At 39.8% G+C, this 12,434-nt stretch overlaps 1 protein-coding gene across 4 annotated transcripts in view; it reads right to left on the bottom strand.

Moving 5' to 3' along the window:
* Positions 1-86: 86 nt before the first annotated feature.
* Positions 87-12,434, bottom strand: part of csnk1g2b (casein kinase 1, gamma 2b) — a 41,453-nt gene continuing 29,105 nt past the window's right edge. The window contains exons 4-12 of one of the 4 annotated variants that reach the window (XM_086115166.1): positions 11,946-12,094; positions 10,507-10,741; positions 8,943-9,028; positions 6,848-6,932; positions 6,614-6,762; positions 4,579-4,662; positions 3,350-3,451; positions 2,616-2,722; positions 87-1,233 (exon numbers count right to left, since the gene is read on the bottom strand). In XM_086115166.1, the coding sequence (XP_085971292.1) occupies positions 1,179-1,233; positions 2,616-2,722; positions 3,350-3,451; positions 4,579-4,662; positions 6,614-6,762; positions 6,848-6,932; positions 8,943-9,028; positions 10,507-10,741; positions 11,946-12,094 (1,052 nt within the window). In that variant the 3' untranslated portion in view covers positions 87-1,178. The remainder of the gene's footprint in view (positions 1,234-2,615; positions 2,723-3,349; positions 3,452-4,578; positions 4,663-6,613; positions 6,763-6,847; positions 6,933-8,942; positions 9,029-10,506; positions 10,742-11,945; positions 12,095-12,434) is intronic. The other 3 variants (XM_086115167.1, XM_086115168.1, XM_086115169.1) reach the window with 3 other exon arrangements.

Here is a 12,434-nt window from a genome sequence, read left to right as displayed (position 1 = left end):
TCTGTGCGGATAAACACACAGGCATTCACACATTGACACAGTAATCCTGTAAACATTTGGGATAAAATGTCATGGCGGGACACTCGTTGAGCTTTAAACATTTTACTTAGAAAGGCACAAACTATCATTTCCTGGTAAATTATTCTGATGTAAGAAATAAAAGTTGAAAGACATCTTCCCCAATGTAAAATCAACATTTTCGGCCATAACTCAGATATAAGCGTCGTGAAGGACTCTTCCTAGATCAGTCTTTATTAATTTTTGTTTTCGTAATTGTTAATTCCAAACCTAAAGTTTCCACTGTAATTGTTTTCTGATGTTTCCAAAAGTGCAATAAGAGTAAGAGAGCTTAATATCTGTTTCTCTCGATCTTCCACAGTACCTGAGGCCAGTGACTGTGCTACAAAGTCCACGTCGACAGACAAAAAGAAAGCCAGAGGAAAGGGGGGTGGGGGGGAATGGATCTCCAGAATACTATAACATAAAAATAAGTCTTCAACGCAGGGATTTGACATTGAAAAATGAGGATCCAATTACAAAAAAAGAAGAAAACAAAACATAAAAATCCTCCAAAATTCTGTTATAGATGACAAGCTTCCTGTCTCTCAGATTTAACATGATCATATTTTCACCTTTCCTCTTTACTTTGATCCCAAAACACACACCAAAGGAAGAAAAGGAAAGCAATAAAAAGTTTCTTAAGGAGCAGAATTCTGATGGTTCCCCCTGATCAACAGCTGTTTCACTGTTGGAACAACAAACCTTTATGGAATCTAGAATACAACAACTGTTTCAAACAGTATCTTTTTTTCATATTCACGCCACAGTTTCATTGTTACAGCTTTTTAAAACATTTTTTCCTTACGCCCCCCAATCCCCTTCCTCTTTGTAATGCAGGCAAGTTTTTTTTTCTGCTGATCAAGGAATCAGAGTCTGTTGTGAGTCAGTATGACTGCAACATTCCTTGAACACGCCAGCAGCCAGGGAGCACTGAGAACGAGAAATATAGAAGCAGGGGCAGGGACGGTGGAGAGTGAGGAGGAAGTAAAGTGAGGGGGTAAAGAGGTGAGGGGGGGAATCTGGGCAGAGAAATAAGGACAGGGAGGGCTCTGTGTAGTTGCTTCCATTTAAAACTTGACAGTGATAACAAGGTTTCAAGTTCTCTCCAATCGCTTCCTTCACTTATGCCTCTGGAGGGCTTTCCTCTTTCTCCTTTTGAAGAAACAACAGCACCTGGAGGATAAACAGACGAGACATTTTTGTTAAAAACAAACCCTCTCGTGTATACAATAGCACGAGGGGGGGGGGGGTTACTGCCATAATTAATCAAAAGTGGGGCGCACATGTACCAATAATTGGACCATTTTTAAGACCCGATTGTCTGACATCTTTCGAAGATGATCCTGACCTTTTATCCTGTGATTTGGTGTGAGAGCAATCTTTCCTCCTCAGTCTGCTTGGAAGCCCGCCAGGGTTAACAGTGGTCACTATCAAACAGGTTCAATGTCTACTTATATATTGATCCCCTCCCCCCAAATGCTAGTCCAAGTCAACAGTTGACTCCTTCGGTTTCTCTTTGTCTATTACTATTATTGCTTCTTGTATTTTTTTCCCCCCTTTTGGATGTCCTGTGGCACCATGAACTCTCTCTCCGGTCAGTCTCGGTATTATGACACATTTCTATGTTGGGGAAGGAGATTCACAATTATTGGTTTGGCTATTATCCTTATTGCATCTATCATGATCAGATTATATTAATGTATTATATCTAAGCCTCTACCCTGTTCTCCCATATAATATCTTATACTATTTACTGTCTACCCACCTGAGCCACTGCGAATCCTCCTGTAAAACTGGTAATATCCTCATACAAGGAAGCACTGTTGTACGGTTATTAGACATGTGTAATGTTGCTGTTTTTAAAAGATTGTATCTGTATTTTGCTTTTCTGTCAACTTATTTTTTCTAGACTGCAAATCCAGACTCATTGCTGGACCAGCAGTTGAGTCTGGTGTGTAGTCGCATCAAGCGTATTTCTCAGGCGTGGCAAACCAGAGCAAACAGACAGCCAAGAGCGGACGTGATGTTGAAAAAAACCTCCACATCATCTTTTGAAATAAATACTGCCAGCTTCTCGGTCTTCCATGACTGCGTGTGTTTCTGGTCATTTAAAACTGAATATAATGCTGAATGGGAAAAAAAACTAGCATCTCTCCCTCACGCCATTCTGAATGTTATATGAGGATGGGCTTTGGCAGCCAAAGAGTGACGTTGTTCACGATGGATACGTCACAGCAAGTAAACAAATTTGATTGGACAATTCATTTTGAATCAAGTCCTAGCTGCGGTGAACTTGGTCTCCACATCCATTTTGTGAGTGTGGCTTACCAGGTCACATTGCCATGTTCCTTCTAGCAGGGGGAGTATCGATAGACTTTAACATTTTGGCTACAACTGGGTGAATATATATGCCAATTTAAACAACAACAAATTCATGATAAACAGGGATATACCTCAAATAGTGTTTCCCACAAAAATGGTGGGTGGCTCACCCACCTCCTGCCCCTCCCCCACCCAAAAAATTGTACAAAAGAAAGCCACTTGTGGTCTCATACTTGGTTTCGTCGGCCACTTCAACCTCGGTGGGAGCAGTGATGGGAGCATTGGAGTGTCCAGCTGTGGGATCATCAGTGTTCAGCTCGCCATTTGTTGAGCTCATCACCTGCAAACAAAGACACCAAAGAGCTAAAAAAAAAACACTCGCACATGAGAGTAGGGCGACAATGCAAAGACCCATATTCATACTGTATCTGTGTGCCAGCCATCTTTGAGCGGATCAAATTGTGCAGTCACTTGGGAGCGCTCCAACTAAAGCAACTTCATGGAAGCTTATAAGCTGCAGTACTACTGTCCGAACACTAGGTGGCATAATTGAGTTGCCGCAATGAAGGCTTCTGATTTCAGGAGCTCTACCAAATACTTATTCCAAGCAAATATGGGAAATGGCAATGGAATTGTAAATTGCAGCGAGGGAAAATAATTGATTTGTTGTACATGTATATAAAGCTCCCTCATTGAGCTAACCAAACATTCATGTCATTATAGTTGCTGCTAGATGTCACCTCTGCACGCCCCCTCACGTAACAGGCAATTAGCAGATGAAGCAAACTGCCGCTGTGAGAGCAAACAGAACGGACGCACAGGGATTCAGCCAGTTGAACGAACGCACACAGCAAAGGGTTGGACAGAGCACAGGCAGCGGGAAGTGTGTGAGGGATGACAGCACCGGCACACGTAACCATACAGCTTCATGCACTAGCCATCCAAGCAGCAGCATTAGCAGCAGTACCTGGACAGAGCCCCCCAGCCGCTCAGCTGTGAGGTGCGACCCCAAAGTCTCCTTATTGGTCACAGGGGTGGGCTGAGACTCACTTCCTTTTGGCTCAGGCGACTTGATGCAATTGCAAAAAAAAAAAAAAAAGTTGAAGACGGTGGTGAAGGGGCAAGGAAGTGAGGGGATCAATGTGGTGGGAGTGGGGGTGAGGGTAGAGTAGTGAGGGAGAGAAGGGACAAGGAAGAGGTGGGGTAGGTGAGTATAAACAAAAGAAAGGAAAACAAAAAGAAACAAAACAATTACAGAAGACATCTCCCAAGCAGAAGCAGGCTTGTTAAGACATACAATGTTAAATAGAGGAGAAGAGGGAAGCAAATTTTTTATGAAGCACAGATCAACACACTTACAAAGTCATGCAGGAGTAAAAGAAAAACAGCCTTGATCAAACCTACTGGCACTGAATGTTGAATAGACACAGCTATGTATGATGTTGTTCTGTCAATTTACAAAGTGCCGTTAGAAAATGTGTAGTGCTTCCCCTTAGCCTATTTTAATTCTGAACTGTACTGGTTCAGGATATTACAGTTTACAGCCATGGGCAATATGCATGCCAGTGAAGGTGGGACGTGAGAGGTCACAATGATTCATCGAGAGCAATAAGAGATGCAATCTACAGTGTGTCCTTCATTGAAACAATGACTTGTATACTTACATATCTGTGTAATGTTTTGTATATTCGTCATTCTAAGCTATTTATCTTTTACTAAGACTAACAACAAGGTAAGGCTTGGATATGGCTGGTAAAATGGGGGGGGGGGGTAAGTCCACGCTCGGTCACACACTCAGCATATACTGTATTGTCAATTCTGATATGAACAATGCAGTCTGTATTTTCAAAACAGGCATGCAATGACCAAAGCTTAGAGTGGCATGGTATCAGAAATAAAATCAATACCCAAACAGTGATTTGGTTGACAGCTAGTGCAGCAAAATTCAACTCATGACTGTTGAGGTAAATGTAAACTGTCTGGCGGAGACTTGGAACAAATGACTCACTATTTAACATCACTGTCATGGCATTCATGTGTGGAAATGAGTGGCAGCCATTTTCTCAAGGAAGTTGCTTACAGTTGGATTCAGCGAGAATAATCAGGCAGAGGAACTTGAATGACTGAGTTGGTTGGTCAGCCGGTTGGCGGACTGGCAAGAGTGTGTTGTTTATGTAACATTGCCAATGACCTCACCTGGTTTTTGGTCTGCTGTTGTGCTTTGTCCCTGCTGCTGGGCTGCAGGGGAGCATCACTAGGGATAGGGCCTATTGGTGTGGGCTGCAACAAACACAAAAAGAGTCAAATAGAGAACATCTGAACGAGTTGAAAACAGAGCACGGAATAACAAAGGAAAGGATGACATCCGTCAAGTATTCACAGCACATCAGTTCTTCCACATTTTGATACGGCCATATTAAAAAAAATAGAATTCGTTCTTTTTTTTCCCTACTAATTTCTACACAGAACACACCATAATGACAATGTGGGGGGGGGGAGTTTTTGAATTTTGAATATTTTTGAAAACAAAAAAAAAACTCCCTCTGAAATCACATGTACGTATTCAGAGCTTTTGACACAAAGCTCAAAATTGACCTCAGGAGCATTGTATTGATCATTCTTGAGAGGTTCCTACATTTTAATTGGAGTCCACCTGTGGTAAATTCAGTTGACTGCACATGATTTCGGAAGGCACACAACTCTCTATATAAGGTCCCACAGGTGGGCTGTCACTTGTATAGAGCTTTTCTGTCCTCGGTACTCAAAGTGCGGCACAAAATTTCTTCATCTATTTACTCATGACCCAGGATCAGGATAAACTGGCGGTTCAGTTTCTTGCTTAAAGACACTTTGACATGGTCACAATGGCTAGCGATCAAATCCCCAACACCTCTGGGTTGGGAGACGACCACTTTCCCTCTGAGCCATGCCGCCCTAAAGCGCATGTCACAGCACAAATCACACATGAACGTCAAAGGAATTGTCTGTAGAACTCCACGACTGGATTTTATCAAGGTACAAATCTTGGGAAGGGTACAGAAACATTTCTGCTGCTTTAAAGGTTCCAATAAGCACATCATTCATAAACTATCAATCATAAAGGGAAGAAATTCCGAACCAGGACAACTCTTCCTAGAGCTGGCAGCTCGTCTAAAGTGAGCACTCGGAGGAGAAGGAGTCTAGGGAGGTGACCAAGAAGCCCATGGTCACTATGTCAGATCTCCAGTGCTTCTCTGTGGCGAGAGCAGAATCTTCCAGAAGGACAACCATTTCTACAGCACTCCCACTAATCTGACCTTTGTGCTAGAGTGGCCAGACAAAAGCCAAATTACGGTAAGTAAATGGCACATGGTAGCCTGCCAGGAGTTTGCCAAACGGCGCCCGAAGGACTCTCAGGCCGTGAGAAAGATAATTCTCTGGTCTAAAAAGTAAAAAAGAAATTCATAACTTTTTGCCGTGAATGACAGGTGTCATGTTTGGAGGAAACCACGCACGGCTTATCACCTGACCAATACCATCCCTGCAGTGAAGCATGGTCATGGCAGTATCATGAAGTGTGGATGATTTTCAACGGTAGGAACTGGGACACTAATTGAAAGAAGAATGAAGCAATGTACAGAGAAATCCTAGATAAAAACCTTCTCCAGAGTGGTCAGGACCTCAAATTGGGGGCGACTGCTTACCCTCCACCAGGACCCAAAGCACACAGACAACAAAGGAGTGGCTTCGGGACAACTCTGTGAATGTCCTTGAGTGGCCCAACCAGAGCCCAGACTTGAATCCAATTGAACATCTCTGGAGAGATATGAAAACGACTGTGCACTGACACTCCCCATCCAACCTGATGGACTTTGAGATGTGCTGCAAGGAGGAACACGCAAAACTGCCCAAAGATAGGTGTGGCATCATATCCAAAGACTCAGGGCTTACTTCCAAAGTTGCATAGATGAAGTACTGAGCTTAGGCTGTGACTACGTCTGTACATATGTTGTCTTAGTTTTTATTTTAAATACACTTGCAAATATTCCAAACTTTTAAACATTGGCATTATGGGGTATTGTGTGTAGAATTTTGACAGGAAAAAAATGAATGCACTCAATTTTGGGATGAGACTCTAACATAAAATGCGTAGAACTGTGAAGACTTTTCAAATGCATCGTAGGTCCTTGGACTGCAATAACAAATGCAGTCCAGTGTAATGCATAATTTCTAGGTTTTAGAGGACACTCACCAGGGATTTGCCGACCCAGTCATATTCATAGTCAAAGACGTAGCCGTTTCTGTCAAACAGATCAGTGAAGAGCTTCCGCAAGTAGTCGTAGTCAGGCTTCTCAAAGAAGTCCAGCCTTCTCACATATCGCAGGTAGGTGGCCATCTCTTCTGTATCGAAAACGGCGTTAGCATCAAAAGCGATGGTTCAAAGTAGAATGATATTAATATGCTCCAATCGATGAATTCCACTCACCAGGGAAGCTTTCACAAAGCACTTCTATTGGGGTCGCTCGTTTGGTGTCACCAATTTTTTGATACCTCTCCTTCAAAGTTTCCGCCTAAAAAAAGAAAAAGAAAATATGCATCATTATCAAGCTGAAATTTGGTCTGGCCCAAAACCGAAGACAGTGTGAACAAACAGATGGCACGTTCAAGTGTCTGTACACTGGATTCTTTGCAAGTTATTTCATTCTGTGTTCTTTTGTCCTACCATTGACAGACAAAAACTTGGCAACTACAGTATACAAAAATGCTATGTTTTTTTAAAAGACTCGGTTTTTTGTTGTTGTTTTTTTTTAAAAAACAATACTGTCTTAATGTTGGATGCAACATTAAATTGGAGAACAAGAACAACACAAGACATTTAGCATTTCAAATGTCAACGAACATTCCTAATTGCATTAGCAAGATACGTGGTTGTTGCGAGTCATCAATAGTTTGTGATAATGGGTGAAAAATTAAGTACAGTAAAGAGACAGACCCCTAAAACTAATTGCTAAAATCGAGTAATTAATATTGCCCTAAAATTATTTATAAATGCTCAAATGAACTCTTTCAAGCCAAAAATATATCACAAACTATAATGCCAAAAAACTTAAAATATAATTTCAAACTCATCTTGCAACATTTTCCTAAAAAATATTTTAAAAAGGACAGATGAAAGAATTTTTAAAAAACATGCACAGGAGTGCACAGCAACACGCACTTTCCATAAACTTCAATAACAACCCAGGCTAAACTCCTCCCTGCATACAAATATGATGGTGTCTCAGTCGAGTCGAGATTTAATATATCATTTCAACATACTTCCTTGACAGCAATTACTACTTTCCTATAAGCCAGGGCTTTGACGTCATCTTGTGGGTTCTTAAAAGCATTATAGAAAAAGCACAAAAACCACAAATAGATGTTTTTCCGGCAAGTAGCTCAGCACAGATTCTAGGGAAAAACAACACAAACAGGTGATTTTTGAATAGTCAACTATGCATAGGCTAACATATGTATCGCCAACTAACCATCTTTTTGCCTCGTCAATTAATCTTTTAAAAGGAATAATAAACAAATAATATAAAATTTAGATTCTTGATATTCAAAGTTAACATTGTGAATCAGCAAATCTCAAAAGACTTTCTGTTGGGGAGGGGGGGGGCATTCCTTCAATGCAGTGCAACTACAACCCTCAAATAGCTGCAGCATATTAATGTTGCAGTTCATATTTTACAAGGAGTTCTTCTACATGGCGGGTCACATGGTTGTCGGTTGTCGTGATCCACATGTAAACTACAGTATGTAATAAGGGGAATCAGAGGAAATAAAATATAAAGAAAATGAAAAACTGGCGACACGACCCATAAAAATGCCAGGGGTATGTTTCTAATAAGAAATCAAAATGAAGAGATTGGGTTTCTTTTGTAGATTTATTTTTTTTGCAGATCATATGTCAATTATGACCAAGGCCATTTTGAGTGTGTTGACATTGTGAATTCCAGTCCTGGTCACTCTACCCTGTCATTGTATTTTATGCTTGCTGCCATGTTACATATTGATGACAATTTGGCTTGGCCTAAGCCATGCAACCTCCCCCACAGTCATCCATCCCTCACATTCATCAACAACAGGCTTCCTCCCACATAACAAATGCTCAGATGTCTCACTCTGCTCTTATAATTTGCAAGAGAGACAGTCTGGATCATACCTGGTGAGAAATCCATCATTAGACAACAATTTCTGAGTAGATTCTTGTTATCATCTGCTCTGACAAGAACCAGCCTACAATTCAAGTCAACTTCCTCTAAAGTCATTTTTACAATTCAAGGCATAAAAAAAGCATCCAACAAGTGAAACTTGAGGCTGACACTGAGACTTTGTTGTCCATTCTTTGGTTTGACGCCAAAAATACAACACAAGAATAGACCTTGAATTCTTTCCCATATGAGAGGATGGAGTTATTTTCCCAAGGTCATCTAGATAAACAATGCGAGAGACTGCACTGAGGAGTGCAGAAAAGGTAAAATCAAAGCAAAACACAGCTGACGACACTCATGTGTATTGGAAACAATGCAGTATACCTTTAAACCCTGCCAAGGGAGGCTACCTCGAAGGAAGTACATGAACATGTGACCCAAGGCCTCCAAATCGTCCCGCCTACTTTGCTCTGAAAATGACAAACAGCAAAATGGTGTACCACAAAGCAATAGGTTTTCATTCACCAATGACAGTGGGTGCCCGGGTGCAGATGAGCAATCCATCAGATTAAGAGGAGAACGATTCAGTTAAATCTACGACTGGAGTGAGGACTAAGGAAAAACCTCAGAGGATTTTTTTTCCCTTATTCATGATGCATCTTTTGACCGGTACAACTTCAGAGCAACATATAGCCAGAAAAATAAGTTTATCTCAACATTTAATTTAAAAAGGGCTAAATTACGGTCCAAAACAAATTCATGGATAGTTTGTTTGTTTGTTTATTGAACATAAAACATATATACAGTAATAATTTGACAGAAAATAAGGTAGATAAAAAAAAGTAAAAAGAAAGAAATCAATCTTCATTCAACACAGTTATTATGTTCAAGGGAGTAGGAAGAAGTAAAAAACGTATCTAGTCCTACCCCGTTATGTGTTTATATCTAATAAATCATTTTTATATCAATCAGAAAAGAAAATAGTAAGAAGAAAGAAGTCTCCATTAAGGCTCATACTTTACCCTTAACCGTGATATTTTTACAACTTTTGGTTTGTATCGGGATTATATACTTCCACACCCTGACACTCTTGTGTCAATTTTCTCTTGTATTCATAATGGATATTTATATACCTTTCTCTATTTATCAACTTAGTTCTGATTTATCATTATATTTAATGTTTTGAATTGATCATTTTAACTCTGATTGATGTAGGTTGTTTGTACTATTTTTTTTAATTTGTTTTTGAACTCAGCAAGCGATTTACTCATTTTCAGGTCCGTTTCGAGATTATTCCACAGATTAACACCTTTGATAGATACACTTCTTTGCTTGATGTTTGTTCTTGTTTTGAGTTTTTTGAATAAGTTGGTACCTCTTAAATCATAGCTGCTTTCTCGAATTTCGAAAAACTTCTGAATGTTTTGGCAGAGCAGGTTATTGTGTGCTTTGTACATTAATTGGGCGATTTTAAAGTCAACCAGGTCATAAAATTTCATCGTATTTAATTTGATAAATAGTGGATTTGTGGGTTCCGTATATTTTGATCTATTAATAATTCGAATTGCTTTTTTTTGTACGTTGAGAATAGGGAGTGTTTTTGTTTTGCAGGCATTTCCCCATATTTCCACACAGTAGGTCATATATGGTAATAATAATGAAGTGTATAATGTGTACAAAGATCTCTTATTTAGCACTTCCTTGGTTTTGTAGAGGATCCCTACGGTTTTGGCTATTTTTCTTTTTACGTTATCGATGTGTGGCTTCCAACATAGTTTTGAGTCTATTACTAATCCGAGAAACTTGGTTTCATACGCTCTTTCTATCTCAATTGAGTTTACCATAATTTTAGCTTGGTGTTTGATTGGTCTTGTGCCTTGTGTTCATTAGTTTAATGAACATATACAGCACATGTGTAAAAGAGAATCAAGATGATATTCTCACTTACCTTTTCCCAGGTGTGTGTTGATGCTCATGTAACGTGCTGTTCCAGTCAGACTCTTGTGCTCCCGGTATGGGATGTGTTTTTTGGTCTCAGGGTCTATGTACTCTTTGGCCAGACCAAAATCGATGATGTGAATGGTGTGCTGTCTTTTGCTTCCTGGTCGCCCAACTAAGAAGTTTTCCGGCTTCACATCTCTGTATATCAGACTCTTTGTGTGGACATACTCCATCCGCGTAATCTAGACGAGATGACAATAGGGGAGTCATGGTTTTAGAAATGTCTAAATCACTGAATTTCCCTGTTATTTTACAATGCTGATGCTTGTCTAGGGACTACTTTCACAATACATTTTTCAAGTTCCCAGACTAGAATCACTTGATATTTGACATTGGTCATCCTTCATATGAATTATTTAAAGGTGTCATCTCATCAATAAAGCATTTTTATGGTATTATGACAAAATTGTTGGTAACCCTCTCTTAAAAAAAAAAATACAAATGCGTAGAAAATTAACCAGGGCGGTGTGGTGGGCAACTGGTTAGCACGTCCACCTCACAGTGCAGAGGTGCACGGTTCGATTCCAGGAACCGGTCTTCCTGTGTGGAGTTTGCATGTTCTCCCCGTGATGTGGGTTTTCTCCAGGTATTCCGGTTTCCTCCCACATTCCAAAAACATGCACTGTTAACTTAATTGAATACTTTAAATTGTCCCCAGATGTGATTAATTGAGCACTGTAAATTGTCCCCAGATGTGATTGTGAAATGGTTATTTGTCTATGTGTGCCCTGTAATTGACTGGCAACCAGGTCAGGGTGTACCCCACCACTTGCCTGAAGACAGCTGAGTTAGGCACCAGCACGCTTGTGACACTCGTGAGGATAAGCGGATTAGAAAATGGATGGATGGATGGATGAAAATTAACCAATGAAAATCATACAGGCTTTGATCAGGCCTTTAAATTGTGGTTCAAAAAGCAGCCTGGACAAAAATGATGGTACCCTTGACTTCATATTTTGTTGCACAACCTTTTGAGCGAATTACTGTAACCATGAAAGATTTTAAATCACATTTAAAATCAACCCCAAGAGATGATGTAGAAAATGCCAAACACAAAACGAAGGACACTTTCGCTGTAGTTCTAGTTAGTCTTAGTTAGTTTTGTAAAAGTAAAATGTCGTTTCAGTTATTTTTTTAATTTTATAGCAATTTTGATTTATTTAGCTAATAAAAATATATTTTTCAATTTTAGTTTGAGTTATTTTGTCAGTTTTTGTTCAATAAAATATCATTGGTCTATACGTGTAGTTTAGCCTCTATCGTAAAAAATTTGCTTCGTGATGTATGCATACTCTTCTAGTCTCCTATAAAACACAATTCATGTTCTGAATGAACACAATTCACAAATGCACACTCAAATCCGTTGATGTTAACTTTCAGCCTTACCAGTTGTATGGCTATCATCAGGACGGTCTTGAGGGAGAAGGTGCGGTCACAAAGATCAAACAGGTCCTCGAGGCTGGGCCCAAGTAGCTCCAACACCATAGCGTTGTATTTCCCGCAAGGACCAAAGTAGTACACCTGTGGAATTCCCTCTGTGGGAGAATGGACAAATAATGCATTTCATTTTAAATTAGCCTTCCTTGACCAGTATTAAAATGACAATTGATTTATTGATTTATTTTCGTTTTTAATGGACATCATTCAAATTCACAATCAATCTGGTGTCATTTATCTAAAAAAACAACAACAACAACAACAACAACAAAAAGCCACAAACATCCCACTTTACACCATCAACTTCAATTTGATAAAAGATGATAAGAAAATATTTTTCCGGTCGTCCTGTGTGGATGGAATGACCCATTTGCACCTCTGCATATTTCCTGACAAGAAAAAGTACGACTCCAGCAATAAGAAAACGTTTGTTTGCTT

The sequence above is a fragment of the Hippocampus guttulatus genome, chromosome 7, assembly GCF_054856545.1.
Source record: "Hippocampus guttulatus isolate MCC_2025c chromosome 7, RoL_Hgut_1.0, whole genome shotgun sequence".
In the NCBI taxonomy this organism is placed as follows: domain Eukaryota; kingdom Metazoa; phylum Chordata; class Actinopteri; order Syngnathiformes; family Syngnathidae; genus Hippocampus; species Hippocampus guttulatus.
The sequence above is the reverse complement of the archived record's forward strand: the minus strand, read 5'-3'. Positions and strand labels throughout refer to the sequence as shown.